The sequence below is a fragment of the Colletotrichum siamense genome (genome assembly GCF_013390195.1).
Source record: "Colletotrichum siamense strain Cg363 chromosome Unknown KSG_Cg363_contig03, whole genome shotgun sequence".
NCBI lineage: Eukaryota > Fungi > Ascomycota > Sordariomycetes > Glomerellales > Glomerellaceae > Colletotrichum > Colletotrichum siamense.
In genome coordinates, this window is record NW_023501016.1 from 2,156,671 (window position 1) to 2,183,263 (window position 26,593).

The 26,593-nt window shown below is 55.4% G+C and overlaps 5 protein-coding genes across 5 annotated transcripts; 3 read left to right on the plus strand and 2 right to left on the minus strand.

Annotated features, from left to right (window-relative positions):
* Window positions 1–10,266: 10,266 nt before the first annotated feature.
* CGCS363_v004580 (uncharacterized protein) lies at window positions 10,267–10,646 on the plus strand (the record flags this gene model as incomplete). The annotated part of the gene is made up of 2 exons (XM_036636429.1): window positions 10,267–10,408; window positions 10,450–10,646. The coding sequence occupies 2 exons, from the start codon at window positions 10,267–10,269 to the stop codon at window positions 10,644–10,646; spliced, it is 339 nt and encodes a 112-aa protein (XP_036497154.1).
* Window positions 10,647–14,039: 3,393 nt separating this feature from the next.
* CGCS363_v004581 (uncharacterized protein) lies at window positions 14,040–15,191 on the minus strand (the record flags this gene model as incomplete). Its single annotated transcript, XM_036636430.1, has 1 exon — window positions 14,040–15,191. The coding sequence occupies one exon, from the start codon at window positions 15,189–15,191 to the stop codon at window positions 14,040–14,042; it is 1,152 nt and encodes a 383-aa protein (XP_036497153.1).
* A 2,430-nt stretch (window positions 15,192–17,621) lies between these two features.
* On the minus strand, window positions 17,622–18,591 carry CGCS363_v004582 (uncharacterized protein; the record flags this gene model as incomplete). The annotated part of the gene is made up of 2 exons (XM_036636431.1): window positions 17,622–18,497; window positions 18,559–18,591. The coding sequence occupies 2 exons, from the start codon at window positions 18,589–18,591 to the stop codon at window positions 17,622–17,624; spliced, it is 909 nt and encodes a 302-aa protein (XP_036497152.1).
* A 643-nt stretch (window positions 18,592–19,234) lies between these two features.
* Window positions 19,235–21,672, plus strand: fsdR-6 (Fusaridione A cluster transcription factor fsdR; the record flags this gene model as incomplete). The annotated part of the gene is made up of 5 exons (XM_036636432.1): window positions 19,235–19,306; window positions 19,584–19,677; window positions 19,728–21,048; window positions 21,115–21,388; window positions 21,469–21,672. 5 exons carry the CDS (start codon window positions 19,235–19,237, stop codon window positions 21,670–21,672), a joined length of 1,965 nt encoding a protein of 654 aa, XP_036497151.1.
* A 1,819-nt stretch (window positions 21,673–23,491) lies between these two features.
* On the plus strand, window positions 23,492–25,507 carry rglC-2 (putative rhamnogalacturonate lyase C; the record flags this gene model as incomplete). The annotated part of the gene is made up of 1 exon (XM_036636433.1): window positions 23,492–25,507. The coding sequence occupies one exon, from the start codon at window positions 23,492–23,494 to the stop codon at window positions 25,505–25,507; it is 2,016 nt and encodes a 671-aa protein (XP_036497150.1).
* Window positions 25,508–26,593: the final 1,086 nt, after the last annotated feature.

Consider the following 26,593-nt stretch of genomic DNA (forward strand, 5'->3'; position numbering starts at 1 on the left):
GATTTTCGCCATCGTATTTTCGCAGGGAGTATGACAAGGCGAGAGTGTGACGCGCCGAGCCGTCAAGCGTTAGTCGACCGGAAGAAAACCATCCATGGTATCATCACTTTGTTCTTTCCCGGGGTGGGAGTCTAGACGAGGATTCTAGTTGGGTTCAGCGCACATTGCACACCGCAATTCCGGGATTCAACCCTAGTGAAGTTTGGTCGAGATGGCAATGGCAACCTGGTAAACTTGGTTGTGCCGACGGTGACTAACCGCCCCGGGATCTATGTTGTTCTCGGCTCGAGAAGCCACGGTTCAGACAGGAGAAAGATGAGCCTCGGATCAGGACAGACTGCGTCGACGAAGAGCGAGTTGGTCCGAATGGGGATCGACTCTGGCCTCGCCGACATCCGAATAAAGCCAAGCAGCGGCAAGGGTTTCAAAAGGCAGAGCGACGCGGATAGGCGATGTGCCTAAGTCGTTCGCTTCGTGTCGAGCGCATGAAGAACTGTGTGCTCCCCTGCCGTTGCCGAATTTCCTGGCTCTGATTAAAGACGGGCGGCAGTTACGACGGCCATGACTTCAGACGTTTTCTTTGCTCCCCTGTGGATCCCCCATCATGCCAAAAATATTCGGTTGGATCAGGCAATGGCGAGATGTGCGCGCCGGACAGGGGATGCGACCCGTGAGGCCACGGACAGGCTGAAGATCCCCGCAACATCGAAATTGCTGGGGGGCAAGGTGGTGGATCGTAGAGTATCGTCATGGTGCACAAGTCCTTCGCCCATCGTCTCATTCAGGTCATTAAGGAGGAGTTCGCCGGATGCGCCTGGTGTTCTGTACCCCTTAGCTTCGCCGAGGCCATGCGGCCGTTGTCATTGTGGTTTTGTGTGTGAGCTTTGATGGTGGGGTTGGAGATGCCGTCCTCCTAATAGCGGAATAGTGCCCTTGCAGGGGCTGGCTTCGGATCCGCGAACATGGCCATGGAGGGATTTGGGATCCATTCTCGCCTGCATCTTCTCCGGCTTCGAGAAGCCTATTAACGCGAGGGCTTGGGCCTCTCTCAAGTAGGAGGCGGGTCTTGTCTGGAGCAGCCCCTGTGAAGGACAATTACCAACGGAACGGGGCCAGCCCCATCAGGATGTTTCTCGCGCTCCGGGCGGGAACGAAGCCAGCTGAGATTCTGACGACGCCATCGTATTGTTGCTGCCAGGGTTCTCGACTTTGAAATGTTGAGCAAAAGTTGGCGTGGTAGGAAACGTGGCCTCGGTTGTCACCGACATGATACTATGGCCATTACGCTCTGATTGTACTTTGTAGCTAAACAGCGTTGGTGTTTTCGGGTGACCAAAACCTTTGTAGGAGTAAGTTTAGAGCCGTTCCGGTGACATCCGACAGTGACTCCGACATGACAATTGCAAGCTGCGGAGCACACGAGGAATGGTCGGGATGATTGGTCTTCCCAGTATCACTGAACAAGCCGACGCTGTCATATGTGATAGTTGATGGCAGAGGCATGTGTAGGTTTGCCGTTTGTGAAAGCCACGGCCCTGTCCTTGTTGGTTGCAACTCCAATGGGAAAATTACAGGCAATATGATTGGCCCTCATCTACTAGGCAGGTCTCATGTCGATATGGGAATCTGGAATGCTGAGAGCCAGCATGGACGAAGCGGAGACTCCTGGTTTTGTTCGGCGCTGGACGGTTGTTCTGGAGAGCGAGTTGAATATCCCGGCAAGCCTTCGTAGCGCCTTAGTTTGAGGAGGCCCGTCAGTATTCAGGTGCAATATGGCGTGGTCTCGAGAATGCCTGTCGTTGTTGAGATGCCTAGCGGCGGAGTCTGTCTGCAAACGGGAGTGGCAGGCGAGCTTCAACACCACCAGGACTTCCTCTATGCCTATCTATGATAAGCAAGGTCCCCACAGCAGGTGTGAGCTTTGGTGCGGAAGAGACCGCGTCATTGACAAGGTGGGACGGGTTGGCATCCCATTGTTGGAGAGATTGACCAAGGTGTTTGTAGAGGTTTTTGCGACGTGCAAGTCGAATCCTGCGCGTGTGATGGCGCGTATGTGGAGTTTGCGAAGTGTGTTCTGGAAGAACAGCAAATGAACGTTGTTCTTGGTGATGGGAGGGTCGCGAGAAGAGATTTCCGCCCAGAGATGAAGGCATTTGATTTGATGCTGCTCAATGGCGGCGGATAATTGCTTCTTGCAGCGAGGTGCAGCGTTGGAGGCTGTATCAAACGGTGAAGGTGCGTCTGCACCCCGACCAGTAAGTCACATCATCTCGAGGCCGGTCGCTGGTTGGGCAGTCAGCTGTGGTGCAGCAGGGCCTTCTGGCATTTGACCGGCACTGCTCTCGCTTGGTGAAGATGGTGTGAAGCTAATCATCCCAACTTCACCGAGTGTGGCTCTCGCCAGGGCGAACATCGAACCATGGCCAGGACCCCATGTCCGTTGTGGCCGGTAGGAAGGGAGGACCGCATCTTACCGAACCGCGGTGAGGGCAGTTGACCATTGGCGTATAGGCATACACAACCAATCAACAGCTGTTCGCGGCCAGAAATTATTTCGTAGATGGGAGCGATTCAATCGATTCCGAGTCTCGAACGGCTAACCGGAGTGACGGATAGGGTGGGTAGCTCGGGGCATTGGGACCGAAGGGCAACCGGAAGCCGCCCGTAGAGCCAGGCGGGAGCAATCTAGCGGTTGTCCAATGATGTGTGCTCAGGGATGCTGAGGATTTTGGGTGCTTTGAGGTTCAAAATTAGAGGGTGTTGGATCATAATGATAGACGTAAGCTTGCTACTCTGCGAGATGAGGTCAACTGTGGCACCCGCCCATGGGATCTGCTTGGGTGTATCGGTTAAGACAGGGAATGTCGTTGTTGACAAAATGTGAGAAGCTTACTTCCACGTAGACCATCGGCGTTTTGGAGTCCGGTAAAGACGGAATTGCAAACAACGTAGTTGGACGAACGCAAACGAGGGCGTAGATGCCCTATCGTTGGGTGGAGGGTTCCAAGCCCGCCCGAGAGGAGGCAACAAAATCGGTTGGCGCCGGCTGAGTCGACGAGCGCTAACTGCTACAGACAGTGCCTGACGGCAACCCTCATTGCACCTTCATGTAAGTCGTAGGTGTGAGGAAGGTAGGTTGTCATGGCCACAAGTTTGATCCGCCGCTGTCAAGGGGTGGCTGGAGGAAGCGTGACACGTCGGTCATGTGACTCTGAACGAGCGGCATCCAAGATCTGGGGAAGGACAGGAGGTGCATCTGATACACGGCAGCGCCTCGATTCAGATGTGCGGGCAATTGGAGCAGCCGAGAGACAAGAGGTGGTTCCCGAGGTACTGACGTCATTGAGATGAGGCTGCGTGAGTTGATGCAGCGGCGCTGCGGGTTGGGATGGGGCAGATCCCGCCCAGGTGGCGCCCGTCGGTGCAGTTGCGTCGACGAGAGAATGACAGGTCGGGTGCTGCTGAAAATACACATGCATCCGCAGTTTGTTGTGAGCCTGGAGGTTTTTTTTGCGTCCAAAATGAGACAGGTGCAGATTTGGTTCCAACGACGACCAGATTGTGTTGTTGGGGCCAGGCCAGGCGTTGTCTCGATCCGTCGCGAGACGACGGCATGGAAGGCAGCCGCATTGCGGGCACTTACTATGTAGTGTACCTACCTAAGGTAATGAGGTAGGTACTAAGTAGGTTGGGATGGTGGAAGGGAAGGAGCGGCTCGCCCGCCCTGTATCACCCTCCATCAGCTTGTCCGGTCAACCCTGCGCTTTCCTATTCCAGACGAGATATGTAAGTCGGTACCAGGAAGGCAACTTCAAGCCGCGCCTGCCCTGCAACGACACTGACCGAGCTTACGAGAAAACAACCCAAGGAAGGCAGAGACGTCGGGCCCTCATCTCTTTCCTCTATTCGTACCTGCCTTACCTTACACATCAGACAGCCGAACAGTGTATCTTCAAGGTTCTTATCCGAAGGCACTGTCTTTGAGGAAGCACCGATCCAATGTCCACCATCGACGTGGACATAATGAGGTCAGCTGCCTGCCTGCCTCCTCTCTCTTCCCAGGTTCACCCCCTCGACTTCTGACGTTGAAGTAGGCGCTTTGCAGGAAGGCGGGTGGGCCTGCCGCGCTTCCAGTGTTACCTCAACCTAGGTAATGTAAGCAGAGTCAGGTCCCTTTCAAACGACCTGCAGCACTCAAAGTCCCGCTCTGTCCATCCACATGACATCCACCGCACAACCGGCATCGTCAGCGGCCTCGCCAAGCCTCTTCTCCATACCCAAAACTGTCCTGCCTCTTGCAACTGCATTACCGACAATTTCCTTTCTCGCTTCCATATCCAATACAAGCCACGCTCTCGGGATGGATGCTACGAATCTTCCACTGCTTCTCGCCTCACTTGTCTCCTGGGGGCCGAAAGGAGACAACATCGGCAACGGCTGTGAGATTCGAGTGTGCTTTCCGATGCCCAAGCCTCCGAAGCCCGCTTATCCCAGATGCCAACACATCGGATGTGGATGTGCACATGGCTTGCTCCAAGGTCTCAAGCGACAACAATCAGATGCCTGGCTTCCTGCAAACGCAATCGTGCCATTGCACTCTCGCACTCTGAGCACCACCACCTCCCCCCCACCCACTTGCTTCCGTCCACAATTCCAGAAGCTCCAAGTGGGCCGTGGTGAACTGACTTTGGCATGGGCCAGGCTTTGATCCCAGTATCAAACGGCCGCCCCGGCCCTTGTTCGCCAGCTCGGAACGACAACCTATTTGTTTGCGCCAGTGCCGAATGGGGTTCCTGCAAGCCTTGACAGCTGTTTCAACAAGGGCTACCCACTGCCACCGGCTGTCTTCCCCTACGAATAGACTCCGGAGCCAGCTCCTGCTCCTGCTTCTGCTGCTGCCTGTTATCCGTACTTATCGATTCTTCGACAAAAGCAATGTGAGCTGTTGGCAAAACCCAATCCCCCAATGAAGACACGAGAGGTTCCTACGAGGTTGATTTGAGGTTCCCACTACTACGCCCAGTATCCGAGGTTGTCGCAAAACGGAGGATGTGCCCGCACCAGCCGTCACTGAGCTCCCGCCTATCCTCCCAGCTGTTGCAATGCCCGCGCGGCCGCCCAGAAGCGCAGACAACCCCTGCTCTCCAACACCGTTCGCCTGACGGCAACTTGCCAATACCTACCTTCCTGAGTGTTTGAATTCGCGCGCATCAACTCATCGACGCATGGATCTCGACGAACGACGTGCCGGCCGTCGGCTGCGCTAAGGTCGCAGACTTGCATCCATCGCAACTGTACTATCGCACCGTCGCCTCAGACAACTTGCTCACCTTGGAATATGGTGTCAATCAAATCGTCAACCAGACAACTTCCAATCAAAGCCCCCCGATCATTTCCCCGCCAAGCCTTACTCCGGGTACTGGATGCGCGCGATCTGGTCTGGCTCGTCAAGCAAAGGTGGGAGGGGAGGGATGGAGGTTGCGTAGGAAAGGGAAGGAAAGGGAAAAAGAAAAAGAGGATCTGCCACGCAATGGATGGGCGGCCCCGTGTCCCCTGCAAAAACCTGCGGCTTTACCTCGATGCGGTCAAGACTCAACGGCCATGCTCACGACCTCTTTTCCATGTCCTTAACTTGAGGATATTAAGTACCACCTCATGATACGCATTGCACGAAGCAAGATTTTCGCTTGACAGCGGTGCTGTCTTCTGGAAGAAACTGAGCAACATGGGTAGACACGGCAAGCAGGCATCGTCGGCTGTACAGCCCTTCATCCGCTGCCTCTCTTTTTGCCAAAATATGCCAGCACTATGGCATCCTGGTACGGATACAGGAAGTCGCTTCGCTTGCAACACGCCTGTCTCTGGGTCTTGGCTGGGGTGCTCCCCGCACATGGATTGCGCAACTTGGGCGCTCTCCAGAGCGCCTTGAAGTACGAATACATGCAGCATCGCCGCATACGAGCGAGCTTCGGACTTAGAGAGCAAGATGGGAAACATACTCCATCGAAACCCCCAGGGCCGCTGGCATGAGCGGACAAGGGAATGATTTTGTAGATATTCTGCCCATGTAGCGGCCTGTCGACGTTGCATCATGAGCCGCATCAGAGGTTCGCAACAGCCCAGACTCGTCGTCGGAAAGCTACACCGTTACACTGATGCTTGCGCAGCGGAAAACCAGGTTCGTTCCAGAATCCCGCGTGGACGGCCGCTCTCAGTACCCGTTGCCCTCAGCACACACTTAACTGGACAGACTTGGCACCATGACTTGGACGGTACATCCGGAGGCCCGGTCGTACCGTAAGGTACATGATCCACTTCCAACATCAGCGGGGCCATGGGTGATTTCTTCCATGGACAAATTACTCGAGCATCTGAGTGTTCTCTTGCCCCAGACTTTGATCAACGGGTAGTTTGCGAAGGGGGAGCGTTTCGATTTACGACTCTATTTCCGTCGTTTGTTACTAAGAACTGACAACTACCAGCAGCGTGGAGAAAAAGCATGGACTTTTGGGCCCTCTGTTACATGTCAGAACTTTGACCCGCGCCACGCAACCTTGCCGCCGGATCAGTTCCCCTTCCAAAGTCAAACAGACACTATTTGGATCAATCCCTCCAACCATGGACAAATATAGCCTGGCAGGCTAGGTCTTGGGGAACCAGATGCCTAATAACGTGAGGGTGAAGCGGGGCATAGCGATGTGCTCTGAGAGCAATCCGGATTAAAAGTTGCTCGTGCATGGCACGGCGTCATAAAAAGGCTTTCCAAACAGAATTGGGTTGCGGCTCTCACGTAGATCGATACTGAACGACAATCAAAGCCACGAGGCCGCAAGCCAGATCACTTGCTGCTTGCAGAGAAACCTCCGGCGACCTGGGTGTTGGGATCTGGACAGAAAACCTAGCGAGGTTAAGCCGAGCAGAAAAAACCGTGGAAGTTCACGATCTACATTGGTGCAAGAATGGAGGCAGACCCCAGACCCTTGCCGTGAGGGGCCAAAAGAACGTAGCGGAAGAGGATGTGCATCCGCGAGGTGACTTACAACACGAGGGTCCATGCAACATGATGCGGTCTGTTAGCCAGCAAGAGCACATGGATGCAGGAGAGCATTATGGATCTGCCCTATCATTCGGTCTTGTCATTGAGGTCCCTTGCTGCCGCGCCGCGTGTGGACCGCGAGTTGTGGGCCGTAACACGGCATGGCATGGGAAGGGGGGCGTCGGCATTCGGCCGTCTAGCACTACAGTGTGTGGTCAAAAGTCTGAGCCCACTTGATTTTTCGCACTTAACGCCCTATTTTTAAACGTATATATCCCTACTATTATATATTATAACTATAAAAAAGTTAGTTTTATTTAGAAATAAATACTTAAAAAAGCTATATATATTATTATTATAGTATTATATATTATATATAGAGAGTTATTAGTAATTTAATAAAGTTTTAAAAAAAAATACTATACTTATAAACTTTAATATATTAAAAAGTTAAGTATAAAACTATATATTAAAAATTCTATTTAAGTATTTTAATAGTTAAAGAATTTTTTAAAAGTAAGTAAATTTTAATACTAATTAATTATTAAGTATAGGACGTTTTTAAAGTTAAAAAAGAAATATTTTCGCTAAATTCTAGTAATTTCATATACTAATTCTAGAATTATCTACTTTATAATTATTTAGAAATTTATAGCTCTTTATAGAAAAATACTATAAATATAAGAAAAAATGTATTATATATATTTTATAAAATTTTATAAAATACTAAAATTTTATATATTATTATTACCTAAGTTTTCTATATATTAAGTCCTAAAGTAGGTGAGTTTTGGTGTAAAACGGCTAGTGGGCTCAGACTTTTGGACATGAAGTGTAGCAGGCATCATGAGCAATCTTCGTCATTACGGTTCAAGACCTTACCCAGGAGGAGGGCAAAGTGAGACAGGCGTGGACGACGGAGTTGACCTGGGCCGTCCAAGACATGTGGCCACGAGCGAGCGGGCACCATCCATCCATCCCGTTGGCTTTCCATTTCAGGGCTGCCGGGAGATGTGGATGGAAATGGTCCAGGTACCTTGGACGACGCCAGGAACCCAACGTGCGGGCAAATTGGCTGAAGACAAGACGGACCGGGCTTGGACGGTTCGTCAAATAGGCATTGGGCATGGGATCCATGCCAGAGAAGGGCCATTGAAACGAGCGGAAGAGTGAAGTGGTGGAAGGGCCGAGATGACGGGTTTGTTGGGCCGGTTGACAGGTACATATCGGCATGTTATGGCGCGGCGCAGTTGGAGAAGATCCAATGTGATAAGACGAGAAGGTGGTCTGGTCTCTCGCTGAGCACAAGCTACGATCTGAACACTGCTCACCTTTTTTCCTATTAGCGCCGGGTGCCTTTGGCTTTTGTACTACCACGTCTGCCGATTACCTCGCGGATCCTCTGAACTACCTCACAACCGTCGACGGCAGGAACCTAGGGTGGAATCTAGAGCGGCCATCTTTTCCTGGTGTCGAATATATTTTTGTGGAGGGAGACACGGTTAGACCAAGCCACGCTTGGCTTCCGGGGGCGCCTCACACAGCTGTCCGTCCCGTCATAATTCATGGTCGACAAGCACGGTTTGACAGCCCGTCTTTTGCAGCCCTAAATCAACGAAACTGGACAATCGGCAACCCGACGTTCCCGCTCGAGGAGCTCCACAACGGGTGAAGGCAAACGGCACTACCCAGAGTCTTGAGAACAGAGTTTGAAGACCCCAGAAGCAACGGACGGGGACTCGTTGATACCTTGCAAACCAGATTTCGTCTGGTCGTCTGGACGAGCGAGGGCCGTCTGTTCTCGCAGACCATAAAAGGTGCTTCAGGACCATCCGAGGGAGTGTGGGCGTCGTCCGTGTTGCATTGCATCTCTCTATCTCTCTCTCACGCATCGTACATCGTCATTACACCTCACCTCACCTTGCCTCAGCCCATCGCACATAAGCTCTCCCTCAACTCTGCTGCCCCCCAAATACCAATCTGCGTCTTGGTTGGTTCGGCCGTCACACCGCATCCACGACTGCCGTCCTTTTACATCCTGCACTTGTCTACCTTGCCAGTGGCCTGAACAGGTCTGGTCTGGTCTGACCTGAACTGATTTTCGGGCACATCACCGGACGACAGCTGGGAGTCTGGGTTCCATCACCTTAGGTAGGTAAGGTAGAGACTCTCTCGTGTTGTGTTTTTACCCAGCCCAAACCCAACTCCCTCCTTCCCTGCCCGGCTCACCTTCCCTTGCCGTATCTGAGTTTTCGTGGTTCCTGCCTTCCTTGCCCACGTACCTACGTCCCTTCCTTCCTTCCTGTCTTCAAACCAGACATGCCTGCCTACCTTAGACAGGTAGGTAGGTACCTTACCTTAGCCGTTTCTACCTTCTTGATACCCAGCACCTTCCATGAGTTAAGGTACCTCAAGGAAGATGAAGCAAGTTCGACGGGTAACTTCCCGGTTTGACACCTTCCTGCCCGTCTGAATTTTTGCCGCAAGGCACGCTCGGGTTTTATGCCACCTTCACCAATGCGCAAGCTACCCAAACCTTACCTCTCCCGCAGCCAAACCCAAACTTTGCCGGTCGTCCCATACAAAGGAACTGCTGCTTCCACATCCACGGCTAGCCACTTTTTCCATCTCCCTTTTTTTCTTTATCTCTGCAACAATCCCTCTGGAGGCCCTGTCAATAACTCGACCTCCTTCTGTCCAGACACTCGCGTGTGCTTTGAGCTCTTCCTTTCAACCTCGGTAAGTTGGGCTTGCAAGGTCCATAAACTTTATATACCCGCACCACCTATAATATCAGGAGATGCTTGACCGGGGCTGACTCGCTTTCCAGAACACGAGGGGGAAACCACCACCTTTTCGAGACACTGCACTGCTGCTTTCCCATCGGCTTCTGCCATCGAGAAATCCATAGCTCAAGTAGCTCCCCCGACAGCTAAAAACCGCCAACGGCCAACTGAACTGCCCGTCTCCAAGCAAACGGCTTTCCAGACACCAACGCCGCCTACCACCTTCCGTTTCCCACCTGCCGCACAGGACACCCCTCGCCAACCGCACAGGGCACCACCGGCATCTACTACCATCAGCGCACGTCCAGCAAGCGCACCACTTTGAGAATCTCTCCGCCGTCCCAAGCACCGCACATCACCTCACTTCGGCTCAGTCTGCAGTGCATCTGTACCACCTTGCACCACCTCACCTCACCGAGTTCCGTCAACACACTCTCCTTCACCATGGCCGTTGCTAGCGCCTGCGCGCATTCTTTCAAGATGATCAAGTCCGACAGCACTCTGATCCAATGGACTTGCAACCTCTGCCACTCCGGTCCGCATTGGTGGATCTTCGAGTGTCGCTACTGCAAAATCCACACCTGTCGTGCGTGTACGCAGAGCGCTTGAGAATGCATGCTGCGCCAGTGCATCGACTGCCGGTGCAGCCACCGAACCGAGCCCCAAACCACACCAACACCGAATTCGAGGGCGCTCACCGCGAGGGGCAGATGCACGATGGCGACGTGGGGGTTTTGCATTGGATGCTCCAGAGGTATGTTCAAAGACATGCGCCCACCATGAAGCTCCTCGTCTCAGATGGAAGAGATTTTGGCTGCTTCTGATGACGCACACTCCCTCCCATCACCGTCCACCAGAGACAGGTCTCGCCCTACCCGATCCCGATCACAATCCCATCGCTCAGAAACAGACAGAATGCTTGTGGCTGGCTGGTTTTCTACTTTACACAGAAGCTGCCATTCCCGCCGCCCTCTGCTCTGATCTGCCTGGCCTCTCCTATCCTCCCTCCAGGCCGGCCCTGTCTGTGCCTCTGCTTTCCGCGCCTCCTCTCCTTTCCCTTCCATCTATCCGTCGACGTCCCTGTCGTTTCAAGGCCGAAGTCGAGCCGCTGGGATACAAACAGGATGCAGTGACGGCATTTGCTGGATACCACCTGCTAACACAGTCTAAGGTAGCAACCCCGTTGATACGACTACTCATTTTCCTCATGACGGCGGTGCTATGTCCTCAAACAGGGCATGGCAATACGCATGCAACTAAGAAGCGCCCTGGATGGCGATCGATACCAATCAATGGCATGCAATGACAGGACCGCTTGGATCGGACGATATCGGCTGCTTCTTTCAAGTTTCTCCCCCTTTCACCACAGGGCGCCCGCGACGCCTTCCAGGAGGATGCAACTCTTTCCCTTTTCGAATTTTGACTTTTTTCGACGTCTCCGTTTGCAACCCTCCCCGGACCGTCTAGAAGCTCCCGTCAACTTGGATGTCCGTTGACCTCCGCCACCCCTGCCCCTTGGCTCCCCTGGCAGGGTGTTCAGGGTGTTCTATCCTGGCGTGGTTTAGCGCAATGGTGCCAAATTTCGGTGCTGCATAGCGCACGTGGGACCCTCTGGCTCAGGCACCTTTGCAGCTGGCTGCAGGCACAGGGCTCCGGCGGGGAGCGCATCCCGCCCACAGGGACCGCCTGTCAACGCCACGCCCCTGTGCCATGATGCCCTCGAATTCTGTGCCTGACAGGGCCGCCTCCACGGGATACGCATCAGTATTCCCCGATGCGACAACGCCGGACGGAGCCTAGAACCGACAGGCACAGATCAACAGGGAGCAGACCTCTTCCACAGCTCTCGTCTTTTTCCTCGGTCTTCTTACCGTCGCCGCCGCCGAATTCCTCTCGGCCAAGCGTCTTCTTTTTTTTCCTTACGGAGTTTTATTCGGCCACGTAATACCCAATACCCCTTTTCTCTACGGCGCACAGTCGTTTGCCGGCAAGTTTTCATCAGTAGTTGGCGGGGTCAGGAGCGAGGAGGCGAGCGAAGGCGGGAAGGGTTTCTTCCTCTAACAATAGACTTTGGGTTTACAGGGAACGGTTTCACGGAGCATGGCAAACAGAAGAAAAAATTGGGCTTTAGAACAAGTCATAACAGCACGCAAGGCTGATGGGCTGGAAGGGCGGTTACCTGTCAATTTTGAGCTTTCTTTTTCCCTCTCCCTCATTGCAGTATTCTTACCGTTCACCGTTTTGCGCGCGCATGTTGTCCTTGGTCATTTGTCACGTTGTCCACCCCCCTTTTCCACTGAAGGAAGCATTCATATCACAGGCCCCTTCTCCTCGCGCCTCGGTTTGACATTGGATCCGCGGTGACGAGGGCGGCACGGCATGGCGTCCGGTTGGTTTAGCATTTGTAGCGTCGTGGGTCTGAACGGAACAGCGTCCAAAATGAAACAGCGCAAAGGGCCAAACAATTTCCAAAGCGCGACATCTCATGATTACTCACGTTCAACTCATGCCATCCCGAGGCGCGGATGGTATCGCCGGTGAAGTTCGGTGTTACTCCTGTCCCGTGTCCCGGCGCCGGTATCGCGTCGTTGACGTCCGGCGGTGTGCAACTGACCCGGGGGCCCTCGGCCCTTTTGCGAAACCGAACAGTCACTTTTGACAGGTGTAAAGGCCGGTCAAGGTGGACGTCGAGGGTCTGATTGAGGCTGCAAATGAAAGAATTCTTTCTGTGTGTGTGTGTGTGTGTTCCGTGACACGAAGATCCGGGGTTTGGGTAGCACAAGAGCGTGGCATGACATCTGGCAGCGGCGGGAAGGAGCACCTCCCCGTTTTTCTTCTTCGATTCTCTCCGAGCGAGGATTTACGCGAGGGCGATGCCGTGTAACTCACGCCTTGTCTCGGTCTATTTTTCCCCTTCACTCCCTTCGCTGTCAGGTCCCGCGGCGGCGGTTTGTGGTGGTGGGCGTCTGTCTCTCAGCACGATCCGGCACAGAGGGGGGCGTCCGTTGCAGCTCGCCACGATCATGCGCCTCCTCTTGCTGCGGGCTGGCGAGAGGTTGGCGAATGGAAGAACAGAGCGGGAAGATGAGGCTTACACCGGGAGAGAGGCTTGTGTTGTATTCTGTGTGTCCAGACCGTTGGGAGAGAAGGCACAGAGAGGTCTTTGGCATCATGGAAAATAATGTGTGGCTTTTTTTTTTTTTTTTTTTTGCCCTTTCCTTTCGTTTGTGTCGCCTCGGGGAAGTAGTCGTAGACGGGCCGCTGCATGAGAGAGTGTATGTACGCCCCCTCCCCGGCCGCCTATCACGCATCCGACGATCAGGGAAATCTGTTTGGTCGGGGAACATGGGTGGTCTGTTACGCGGCGCGACGTGGATGATGTGCAGGTTCAAGACGGGTCTCACGAGGAGCCTCCTTTTAGGGCTGCTTTATTTGCTTTTTTGTTGGGAAATGAGGCAGAGAGATGTGTGCGTGTTTATGACGCTGACGGGGTGGAAGTGAGATTTGGGAGGAGGATGTGCTGTTATGGGATGATGATGATGATGCTGCTGCAGGAGGTGGCGGGCGCAAGCTGCATCGTGGTTGTTGTCTTTTCTCGGTCAGTGGTACATTGTTTTCTTTCTAGTGGTTCTTTCTCACGAAGGAAGGGGTTTGGACAGCTGCACTTTTGAGAGTTGAGGGAGGGTGTTCAGTGTTGGTGAAGGGTGAAGGACCGGCGCGCATGATACGGCGAGCAATGGAGCGGCCGGTGACGAGAGCAGGCAGACGATGATCGCAGAGAGGGGGGAGAGTGGACTTCAGTCATCATGCGGCTGAAATGTGCATGCCCTTCATAGCGCGCTGCATGGTATGTTGATGTTGGTGGCTTCACTATCACCATGTAAATCAGGAGATGACACCATAGACACATGCTCGACCCGTGGTTACACAAGAGAAAAAAACGAACACTATGCAACGGCAGAAACGTCCCTTGTTTCTTAGTCTATTTTCACATGCTTACTTTTTCCCACTGGAAGAAGCATACCCCCATCTAGGATGCTACTCTGCTCTGCATGGAGAGGAAGGAAATCTACCTATCATGTTCCGACGATACAACGGCATCAAAGTGAAGGGTCTACTGAGAGCTTCTGGGTGACACACACGTACATGTGAAACGCAGCAAAGACGCATCAAGTGTGAGTGAGAAAGGGAAGAGGTACACAGCTACTTCTTCGATATCACGCAACCGCCACGGTGTTGCTGGTCCTCTTCGGTGCGGCGGAGCCAAGCGGCCAGTCAAAGACGGTGCGCTCGGCGTTGCGGCGGGTCACCGCGACTTCATCCCCGACCCGGACGCGGATCCCGGCGGCGGGCCCTGCGTCTGCGCCGCCGACGTCTAGGAAGGCGTACCGGCCAAAGACGGGCGCGTACTTGTGGCCCGGGTCGACGCGGCGCTCCTTCATGAGCGCGTTGAGGAGCTTGCCCTCGGGCCCGGCGGCGGGGCGACCCGTGGCGTAGTCGACGTTGAGGGAGGCGCAGCGGCCGCAGTTCGCGGTCAGGAGGAGCTTTGCGCCGCCGGAGGAGGGGAGGGAGAGCTCGGCCCAGAAGTCTTCGGCGAAGGGGGGCTCGGAAGGGTCGTGGACGACGATGTTGGGGCGCATTTTTGGCATTATCGACGGGGTGGTGGTGTTGGTGTTGGTGGTGGAGGAGAAGGATGTGAGGGATGGGTGGGTGAGAGAGGAGGAGGATGTGATTAGGTACGGGGCGCAGTCGGTGAATGTCAGCCACGGCTTTTGCTCGCTGGACGGGGAGGAGAAGGAGGGGAGGTAAGATGTGATGGACGAGAAGAGGGACGACGACGGTGATGATGTTTGAGGAGAGGAGGCAGAGCCCGGGGCGAGGGTGCCGAGGACGGGGCGGCGTCCGGAGCCGATGTGGACCAGGATTGTGGGGAAGCCGAGACAGGCGGAGAAGAAAGCGTCGTAGGGATCGCCCATGCGGAGGGCGTCGGCGGGGGAGCCGTGGAGGTCGATTTGGATCGGGGCGAGGGCCGCGGTGTCTGGGACGAGGGGCACGGAGAGGGTTGTTTCTTGGAGGGGGTCGTGGGGGACGAGGGGCGGCGAGGGGATATGGTACTTCACGAGGATTGTGTCGCCGGTGTCGTCATCGGTATCTGAGGAGGCTTCGGTGCTGGACACGATCTCCTGGGAGAAGAGAGCTGTTTGGGGACAGGATGATAATTGGAGCTTCCGGAGAGAGGAGTCCTCGTTTACTTTGAAGAGCATGTAGGTCCTGTCGTGGAGGATGCCTTGCGGGGTGAGGATCGCGGAGGTGAGGGGGACCGGGCGGAGGGCTTTGATTGGGTAGACGTTTAGGGCCTTGATCTCCATTGTGTAGACAGTATTGAGGAGGAGAGTGCCGTTGGCGTTACGGGTTACGATTGAATTGATATGGAATGGTGTGGTATATGCGATTGAAAGCTAGTCACAGATAGATGGCACTTTGGGCGGTGATGTCGGTGTGAGGTTGGTTGAGAGTTTGGAGGGGCAGCATATGTCGTCAGTCGTCGATCGGGGTTTGGTTCACGCAGCGGGCAAAGCTTATCCAATGCCTGGGGTTTGGCTTTTTTGACGTGAGCAATGCGGAGCAGGGATGATCCTGAAGGTTCTCATGTTGGCTGGAGGAGGGGATCGGATACGGAACCCGATGATCAGCTACGGGAGGGCTTGATATGCTTTCTCTGCCAAATCATACACTGCACGTTAAAAATGTTGCATCCTGGAGGAATTCTGCCTCTGACGGATTGGTTTACTCGGGTTATATTCTGCCCGGGTAGAATATTCGGTTAAATCAAGCGATAGATTTGATATCAGTTTGGTAGTCTTTTTTTTTGGTCCTAGGCGGGTTTAACGGGAACACATCCCGGGGATAATGCATCGCAGGACGGGCAATCGGTATTTGAATACTGCAAGATAGGCTAGATAGCGAGCTGCAATTGCGTGACGGTGACGGCGATTGCGCCGGGCTTCGGGAGAGAAGACCCCGCATCGGAATCGGAGGTGCCGATTGCGGAGAATGCTTGGTGGGCTGGTTTGCTGGCGTTGTCCGTTGATGGCAGCTGAGGATCAGAGGGCTGGTGGCGGGTCGTCCCGCGGCTAGCCGGCAACACGTGAAGCGAAGAAACGAGATTTGAAACCATTTTACCTGCGGCACGAGAGAGATGCAGGTGTGTCTTGAAGGTTTGCGAAAGGAACGGTAAATGAGGACCGGCGCGGCCCCGCCTGCTCCGCCCCGAATAAACGCCCGTACCAGACACCCCCGGTCCGGCGGGTACCCCGGAGGAGCGAGCTGTTCCGAGAAGGGAAACTAGGTGGGATCCGATTGGTTCGCTCTCGCTGTCGCAAGCTGCTGCTGATCTCTAGCCCCTGAACAAGGGAGATGGTGTTGGTGCCTAACGGCCATGGATTCTTTATTTTTTTCTAATAGCTGTGGAAAATAATAAAAAAAGAATTGCGGAAAAAATGACAAAAAACGGAGAAGCAAGTAAAACTCAAGATTCTGATGCAAAACGGGCTTGCATCATGGCCATGTTCGAGTTCCCCTGACTAGTGAACTGGTTTCCTAAAATGGCAATTGTGCAGGTGCTCAAGCCTGGGATTCCGAATCTTGAATTTTCTTCAAGACATTAGTGCAGCTGTCAGGAGGAGACAAAGTGGTTCCTCGAGAGGGGTCTCGCGCGTTAGATGGACTCTCGGGAGGAGTCCAGGCCTGGTCAGATGCCATTGGTGACGCGTAGATCTTGAGGGGTTGTGTGTGATAAGGCGCATCGGAAGGGCATCCGCGATGCTGAAGATGAGTTGCCGAGGTAAGCATGCCCGTCGCAGTCCTTGGAAGGGAGTATTCTTTTTCCATGCGTACGATTCTTCTCTTCCAACGGGTGGTTCCGTCATGAGGATCCGCGCAGGGTGTGTATAGATTTGGCCCTGTCCGATATGTGACGAGATGCGCCTGGAGCATGAGGGGGACCTAGAGCGGGCGTTGAGACCGGAGGGGAATGCTATTGGGAACTATTCTCAAGTCTTGGATCGGTGAAATGCTCGGGGGCGAAAAAAACGGCATGGAGCGGTTGATGGTCTTGTATGTCAGGGCTAGCTTTCCTGAATCAGAGTCGTTTTGCAGGTGAACAGGGTGTCTTCATGTATATCCAGATTACGCGGCTTGGTGCAACTCGTCATGGCCTTGGCATTCCCATGGGAGGTGGAGGGTGTGATTCCGCATGTTCGCGAAACTTGCGGTCTAGACTTCCGCGCATGGGGTGGTGCTAGTGTACTCGGCATGCCGACGGGATCCTTGGGTTGCCGATGCGGCGAGCGGGTGGTTTAGGCTGTTGGAGTGTCCTCGTGGACGGTGATGGATGGGCAGATGGCAATTTAGCAGTCTTGGCCTGTATGGGGTGAAAGCGAGGACCAGTCTGGCCTGGATTTGGACTTTGTTGGACAGACATGAGGCCGGATGCGTTGCTCCGTGGTGTTCTCAAGTTATCGTGGCTCGCCCCCTATCTGCCCCTGGATGCGTCCACAGAAGTGTAAACGGTGCTTTATAACGGAAGGTAGTAATACTTCTGTCGTTTAGCCGCAATGATCTGATTGACAAGAGTATTGTTTTGTAAACGGACAGAGACTCTGATTCGGACAGGGCCGGTTTATTGGTTTTTTCAATGATATCTCTTGTTGAAGCACGTTATTTACAGCGTGCTAAAGTCCGACTCCATGCCCTTTGAGCGCTACATAACCAAGAATAGGCCAATATCCAACGCCTGTTCAGGACTTGTAAACCGCCGCGAACCTGGCCTCCAGATCCGCCTCAGTCAGGAGAGGCACACCCACGAGTTCGTTGTCGACTTGCTCATACGCAGATTCGTAGCGGCCACTCAAGACCCCAGCCTTGATGGCACCCATGATTTTTCCCTCGTTGTAGGGGTCCTCCTTCACACTATTCAGGGCCTCACCGAACGCGGCCTCTCCTTCCAGCTCAATCTCCTTCCACTCAGTGCCCGGCGGCGAGTACTTCTTGGCCAGTTCGTACAGCTGCCGCTGGGTCACCACCAGCTCGTGGACCTTGATGTTACGGTTCTTGGTCGCCCCGGGGTTCTTTAGGGCACCCGCCACCGCCTTGCCGATGGAGGAGACGCTGGTGGTGCTGAGACGGTGGCGGCCGCCGTCCCAGAGCTCGACGGTCTTGCTCGCATAGTCGAACGCGACGGGGACCGTGGTCAGGAAGTCGAGGAACGCCCCGACGGAGAAGATGGTGTGCTCGATCTCACCGGTGCGGGCCTTCTCGGCGAGGTACTTCTGGACGTCGAGCATGGGGCCCAGCACGGGGACGAGCTCGCGCTGGGCCTTGGGGTCGGTGGTGAAGGTGCCCCAGTCCGAGGGGATGTAGCGCTTCACGCCGGCCTTGATGCTGGCGTCGATAACTGTGTTCTGCGTGAGGAGACCGCCTTTGCTGACGGTGGAGACGACTGCGTCCTGGCCGCGGAGGGCGGCGGCGAGGTCGTCGACGGAAGAGTAGTCTACCGTCGCGAATTTGACGCCCGAGGGAAGACCTTCCTTGGCGGACTCGGAGCGGCCGAGGACGGTGACTGTGAGTCCGGCGTTGACGAGCTCCGTGAGAATTGCGGATCCGAGAAATCCTTTCTGTGTAGAGATGCATGTTAGGCGATGTGCGTATATTTGGATTCAGACCACGGTGACTTACACCGAGGAGGGCAACGTTCTGGTAGGTGCTCATCTTGACGGTTGACGATCACTGAAGTGATGAAAGTGATAAAAGTGTGATTTGATGCTGGCTGCTGGGATGATGAAGTGAGAGATGGTGATGATCCATTCGTTGTTTCCTGGGTTGACAGTCCCGTATTATACCATCCGAATGATTCTGTAAGTACGCCTCCCATTCATGGAGTGGGACTTTGAGGGCTTCGACATTCTGCAATATTATTCAGCCCAGCTTCTACAAGTTCATGCTCAGGGATTCCGAATCCCGTGGTGTTTAGTGCCATCCCAGGAAAGAGTTCGACTGACTTTTGCTCCCGCCCATCGCGCCATCGCAGCAAACCCGAGGAGGAGACATTCTGCGCTGGAGGAGACAAGGGGCCCCATGTGAAGCTGGCGGGGATTTGATTCCGCCCGCCTGGCTTTTGATCCCGCCGACCAATGAACGTCAGAGATCTAAGCCGTTTCCGGCGTTGACATGGGCGGGACGGCGGGCTGGGGTAAGCTGGGCGGATGCAGATTGCTTACTAAATTTGCTCCCGCTCACCACTTACATAGCCGCTTGCCTCCCACGACTGACCTCAGCGGACTCTTTTCATCCAAACTCGCGGATCCTTTGCTGCAATCTTTGCATCTGTGTCGATTCCGCTGACCGTACGAATATGGCTAGCGCAGCGGATGATGGCGCCGCCGTTGAGGATGCGGAGGAGCCCCCTAAGAAGCGGATCTACAGTGTAAGTGTAAGCCCGGGCGGATGCATTTGTTGGAGGGTCTCTAAACGCGGCCACAGGCATGCCTACACTGTCAATCACGCAAGAGAAGATGCGATGGCGGCGAGCCGACGTGCGGGCTCTGCACCAGGCTTGGTGTACAGTGTGTCTACACACAACGAAGACGCCGCGGTCCTGGGAAGAAGTCCGTTAGCCAATACCCTGCGTAAAGAGCCAGACGCTGACTTTCTGTGGAGAAATAAACCCGCTGTTGATGCGGAAGCAAAGCTGAGAGCCATAGAGACATCGCTGGAGCGGATGGCGCAACTGCATGTCACCGACGGAGGAGCATCTAGCAGTGGTCCTGGCCGGACTCAACTTCCTTCAGAAGGTTGGTGCACTCACACATGGGCTGTCCAGAAATATTCTACTAATCCCCATGAAGCCAATCCACCACCTGTGACAGCAAATCTTGACGATACAGCCAAGAACGCAGACATACCTGCGCATGATGACGTTGCCAATTCGTCCCGGGACCCTCTCCCAGCAAGCAGCCTGCCTTCTCGCTTCCCGCCATTGCGAGATCTCTTCTCGGGACCCCAGCTGCTATCCACGATGCGCGCCATCAGGAGTGACATGGAATCACGCATGGACCACTCCCCTTTCAAGAGGAGAGCGTTCACGAGCTTCCCTCCTCCAGAGTACCTCCTCGACCTAGAGCAAGCCGTCATCGAGGACATCCAACTGTTCTGTCCGACCATCACCCGCAAGCATTTCCTGGAGCTCGCCGAACAGCAGTACACAGGCGGCGCCCGCGAGAAGACGGCCATCGACGATCCCGCCCGGTGGGCCATCATCAACGCCCTGTTCGCCACGGCGGTCCAGTGGAGGACGGCGAACGATTCCTTCGAGGACATGTCGCCCATGAGCTGGGGCTACTTCAAGAACGCCTTCTCCGTCTTCCCGGAGCTGCTCATCTCCGGAGGGGGCGTGTCGACGGTTGAAGCGATGCTGACCATGGCCACGTTCCTTTTGGGGACGACAGACGCCAGAACCACTTTGCAGGTGGCCTCTTCCGCTGCTAGGACGACGCAGATGATGGGTCTGCACAGGAGAGAGGCGTATACCAAGCTAGACGCTGCACAGTCGAGGCAGCATCGGCGCGCGTGCTGGGTCGCGTTCATCGTCGACACGGAAATGACAGTCCGGTTCGGCATCTCGCCGTCCTTCAACCTAGGCCAGATGAACGCAGACCTCCCAGACGAGGGCCTGGCCTCTTTCAACCACGCAATAGGCATAACTTGCGCAGAGAAAACGCAGTGCTACGTCAGAAAGCTGGCAGAGCTGTCGCGAATACGGTACAAGATCCACGACCAGCTTTCCGTCGACAGTTTCAAGGCCCAGGCTGGACCACAACACCAGGCTACTGTCCTGGGTTTAAGCGCCGAGCTGGAAGCGTGGAGGAACTCGTTTCCCGAACACTTGAGACCCAAACTCACGGCAGTCGTGCATGACAGGGAACTCGAGACTCACGTTGTGCTTCTCCACGTTTACTACTTTGACGCCTTGATCAAGATCCACACGAACCTGGCCCGCCTCAAGAGCGTGTCGAGCCACAGCCTGACGCTCTGCCAGAACCCCAGCTGGGAGGCCAGCCAGGGTTCGTATCCCAATGTGCAAGACGCGTATGAAAAGTGCACAGCGGCTGCCCGTGCTACGGTTGAGATTCTACGGGTGACGCCTCCGCATTCATTTGTGCACCTATGGTAAGTGTTATCTTGGACCATGACGGCCGTTCTTTTATGCTGGTCAACTAATATCAATACCTCAAGGGCTATGATTTGCTACCCCGTCGCATCGTGCCTGATCCTCCTCTGGTCCGCCCTCGAAGACTCCACGGGCGCAGACGCGCACGCCAACGTCAGGGTCCTTGGCCAATTCGTGCAGTTCCTCGCAGGGCTCCGGGAAGAAGGCTGCGACGTCCGGAACGTGTTGGACGGCTGCTCCAAGTTCTTCAAGATTGCAAAGTACGCCGTGCACACGCAACGCACCATCAGGCTCACGAGGCCTCTGGACGAAGACGAGAACGTGAAGGAGCAGCTTGAGGTGAGTTCTCCAAAGTTGTGTCTTGTAATTTGGGATTTCTGTGTGTTTATAGCTGCTGACCTGGTTAACTGTTCTGGCAGACTCTGCGGCTCAAGCTCTCGGGTGTCGCGGATTGGACACATATGGCCCAGGGGCTGTTGAGCAACATACCAACATTGTGTGCACAGGCACGAGATGTTTTCTCGGATATTCTGGAGAGTGAGAAGCCGGGATCAGACGGGTACGGGCCGTTGGCGTCAGACATGTTGAAGCCGCACAATCACAACTTCTGCTTCGGCCCCTGACCTCAGCTTGTATAACATGTTGCCTGTTCATGCAACGGGTCATTTAATAAACATACTCCATCTTCACGTTCGTTCGACACCTTGCAGCTCGTCTTAGGACTCTTCAAGGCGGTGGTGAACTGATTTATGAAAGAAGATGAGGCTGTGTCTGCGTCCGTTGCCGACTGGTTTTCCACTCGGTTTGGCACCCCCTCACAAACCTTCAGACGTACCTGCGACTCCTCGTCTTGGATACCTTGATGGGAAATGTCGACATCGCCGTGTTGATCCTTAGGCATGCACTATTACTCCCATTGGGCTAAACGCAGTGAATTGGACAGTTTGAAACGACAGAAGCTTCTTGGACGTGGTGGAAACGCCAACTGTGCTAAGTAGGCTGATAAAGCGTAGCAGAAGGCTGAGATAGAATTATGAATCAAATCTATCCGTGTGCAGAAACAGTGCTCTCGTGATTCGGTTCAGACACAGGACATCAGCTGGGGATTTCCATATTTTGGGGAAAGAGAGGCTCAAGAGGACAACCCGCCAACGAGGTTTCTTCTCAATAGTATTGACGGCAGTGGAAGAAATATATATACGGCGCTATGTGTTTGGGTTTCATCTAACGGCTATGTCTCCGAAGACCCAGTTTCCATTCCGAGAATCGTGAAGTTGCGTCAACCGGTCAACCAGGTCAAACTCCATCTCTCGCGAACTTACCCAGCTTGCAACATTGTCGAGATACCCGCCTGGCAACAGTGCCCTCGAATCGTCTCAACAGGAAGGCGCCAACAGACTTCGTCGGCTCTTGCGCTCTTTTTGTTGTGCTCATGGTAATCGCGCACACCAAAACTTCAATCCCTCCAACGCCGCAAACCCGCTCACATCATCTAATGACATCAAAAGCATCCCCAGCAATACGTTAACCCAAACCAACGCGTCATTACCAACGAACCCCCCCGGTCCCCATACGTGGGAAATTCTCCCGCAGCCCTTCGATACTATGTTACACCGACGCAACGCCAAAAGCCCAAAGACTCGGGCAAGACGGCAACGCACTGCAACGGTACGTAGGTAGGTCACATTACGGATGCCCCCCACACCGCAAAAAAAGATGCATGTCCCCCAAGAGACCGCTCTCTATCTGGCTTTTTTTCCTTTACTCGCTAGCGCTTGGCTAAACGAGGAAAACCAAATGGCGGTGCCTGGATGGTGTGGCATGCTCGGTGCGTGATGCCCCGAAGTGGCCCGGGGAAACCCCAGCTGCCCCCAAAACAAACAGCTCGTGTGCGTGCGGAGAAGCCAACGCTTGTGCAATGTTCCCCGGACGCTCATCTCCAAAGAGGCGGGGTCCCCGCTTCGCCGGTCCAAGAGAGGGACCAACCCATGACCCAATTGGCGAATGACCACCGTTGATTTTTCACAATCTGCCCGTCGTTCCGGGGAGAGCAGAGCTCATTTCTCCACGCAGGCATGGCCGTCCCTGTCTGTCAATCCACGAGGACAACAAGCGGTGGTATCCGTAGACAGACCAGACGAACACCCCCCCCCCCCCATGTTTCTACCGCTTTCCCCAACCTCTTCCTCTCTCTGGGGTGCGGGGGAAATCTCTCTCCTGGGTCCCAGGAAATGAAAACACGGAGATGAGTCGCCCGAGGGCCAAGAGACTTGCAGACCCTTTCCCAGAGGCGCGGGTGATCTTCAGTATATAAGCGAAGCCCTCACGCTCGCCGCTCCCACCGGCTCTCGAAGTCTGGTAGACACCCGACGTCCGACGAGTCGAGCCGTCCCCTTCCTTCTCCGTCAAACCGTCGTGTGAACACAGACACACACTCACGAGATGCGGCCCTCCACTTTCCGCCGCGCAGGCCTCGGCCTCGCCCTGTCCGCCCTCTCGGCGACGACGAACGCCCTCCTCAACGCAACCGAGACGTCCAACCGGCTCATCATCGCCAACGACCGCCTCCGCGCCGCCATCGCCAAGCCCGGCGGCTCCATCGTCGAGCTCACCCTCGACGGCGTCAACCTCCTCGGCACCCCCTCCGGCGCCACCGGCCAGGGCCCCTACCTCGACTGCTACTGCACCCCCGAGGGCTTCTGGACCCCCGGCTCCGTCGCCCCCGTCTTCGAGCTCTACAACGGCACCGACTCCGCCGGCGTCCCCTACGGCGGCGTCCGCATGTCCGACACCTACGCCTCCACCGGCCAGCTGCTCGAGCAGTACTGGTTCCTCCGCGAGGGCGAGACCGGCCTGCACATGTTCTCCCGCGTCGCCTACCACAACGAGACCGCCCCCTTCCTGCGCAACCTGCAGGAGCTGCGCACCCTGTTCCGCCCCAACGACCCCATGTGGACGCACCTCCTGACCAACCGCGAGCACTACGCGCCCCTGCCGTCAAAGGACGCCGTCGCCAAGCAGGTCGTCGTCCAGGACGCCACCTGGTACCTCGGCAACACCCCGAACGACCCCTACGTCCAGCAGGAGGCCGACTGGTTCACAAAGTACACCTTCCAGGACACCTGGCGCGACATCGACGCCTACGGCATGTTCGCCGACGGCTCCAAGACGGCCGACAACTCCACCTTCGGCGCCTGGATGGTCTTCAACACGCGCGACACCTACTTCGGCGGCCCGCTGCACTCGGACCTGACCGTCGACGGCATCGTCTACAACTACATCTCCTCCAACCACCACGGCGACCAGACCCCCAACATCACAAACGGCTTCGACCGCACCTTCGGCCCCCAGTACTACCACTTCAACCGCGCCCCCGCCGGCACCGACATCCTCGAGCTGCACGCCGAGGCCGCCAAGCTCGCCGACCCTGAGTGGAACGCCGCCTTCTACGACGACATCGCCCACCTCGTGCCCAACTACGTCCCCTCCACCGGCCGCACCACGTGGAAGCTGCACGTCGACCTCCCGCAGGGCGCGTCCAAACCCATCGCCGTGCTCGCGCAGAACGGCGTCGACTTCCAGGACAACGTCTTCGACACCAAGGCGTACCAGTACTGGGCCGACGTCGACGCCGACGGCTACGCGACGATCCCGCGCGTCAAGGAGGGCACCTACCGCCTGACCATCTACGCCGACGGCGTCTTCGGGCAGTACGTCAAGGACGACGTCGCCGTCGTCGCGGGCGAGGTGCACACCACGCACGCGCGCTGGCGAGAGGAGACGGCCGGCACGGAGGTCTTCCGCATCGGCACGCCGGACAAGAGCTCCGGCGAGTACCGTCACGGCTACGCACGCGACGCCACGAAGCCGCTGCACCCGGAGGAGTACCGCATCTACTGGGCGCGGTACGACTTCCCGACCGAGTTCCCCGAGGGCGTGCGGTTCAGGGTGGGCGAGGACGACGTCGCCACGGACCTCAACTACGTGCACTGGGCGGTGTTCGGCGGCAAGGGCAACTCGCTCCGGCCGGAGATGTACCTCGGCGACGGCAACGTGAACAACTGGACGCTCGCGTTCGACCTCGAGCAGGCGCAGGTGGAGCGCAAGCGGTACGCTACCTTCACGGTGCAGCTCGCGGGCGCGAAGACGGCGGCGGGCAACACGGACGTCTTCAACGCCAGCGAGCCGCACTCGAACCTCAAGTACACGGTCAACGTCAACGGCAAGGACCTGGAACCGTGGGTGATCCCATACTACCAGAGCAGCTCGTGCGCCGTGCGGTCGGCCGTCATCTGCTACAACGTCGCCAACAAGTTCGTCTTCGACTCGAAGCTGCTCAAGGCCGGCGAGAACGAGATCGTCCTGAGCCTGCCGTACGGAGCCACGGACTACGAGAGCGCCGTTCTCACGGAGGCCATCTACGTGCAGTACGATGCGCTGCGTCTCGAGATCATGTAGGGACTAAGCTAGACATGGGAACGCGGGAGATCTATTAATCGTTAATGAGAATCAAAAAAATTTCAATCAGAGAGGCATTTGCTTTTTCCGGGAAACGTTGTATGTGATGATGTTTCGCGCGTGCCGGGGACCCGGGACTTCTCCGGAGGTGTGACTAAGGTAAGAGACAAAGTGACTTTTGATGTGCGATCGGATCGACGTCTGTTTCACGATTGTCAAAGACAATGAGTGATACGGCCAAGTCGCGTTACGCTGCGAGCTGCGTCTGCGATAAGCCCGACCGGAACACCAAAGACGCGTGGATGTGTTTCCAGGAGGTCCGGCCCAGGGGTCTGTTTTGGCTTGTGATCTGGTTCATACTTTGGCTGTAGCATACAAGTGGGATTTTTGCGTATGGTGCTGATCGCATACCCAGAAAAAAAAAGGAATCCAATGTTTCAACTTATGGACATTTCAATATGGATCTTTTCTAGGCGGTGGCGGTGGCTGCAATATTCGATATTGAAGCAATATTGCACGACGCCTCGCAAGCTATTGCGCGTTGGTATGGAGTAAGTGGACAGGATGCGGCGTGTCACCTCGATTGACTTTTTTTGCCAATAGTCACTTTGGTTTCGAGGTGTTTTGCTGGCGTCGGAATCAAACAGAGACTGACTCTCGCTCGTCTCGGCCGGGTAAGAGGGCCGGCCTTGGGGGAGAGACCGTACGGCCACACTCGGAAACCCGGCTGAGTCCTTGAACGGCGATTGTTGCGCAAACCCGCCTCAGAAATGCGAGCCCGAACGTCAAAGAAGGTTTCGTCATATGGTTTAGCCGCTGCGTTGACAAGCAAGAGCTGAGGCTTGCGGTCGGAAGATTTTGTCTTGGCTGGGCGTATGGGAGCCACGCATTTTGCAGCGTCGAGCACCGCCCGTATGCATGTAAGTTGCTAGGTGCAGGAGGACAGCAGGCAGTCGTAGGATTTACCGTGCTGTGTAGTCGTTTGCTGCTGCGTCTGCTCTGCCGTTGCTGCTGTGCCGCGACATGACATGCCGTGCTTTGCTGAGCTGGCTAGACATGCAGTTACCAAGGTTTAGTGAGCAGTCA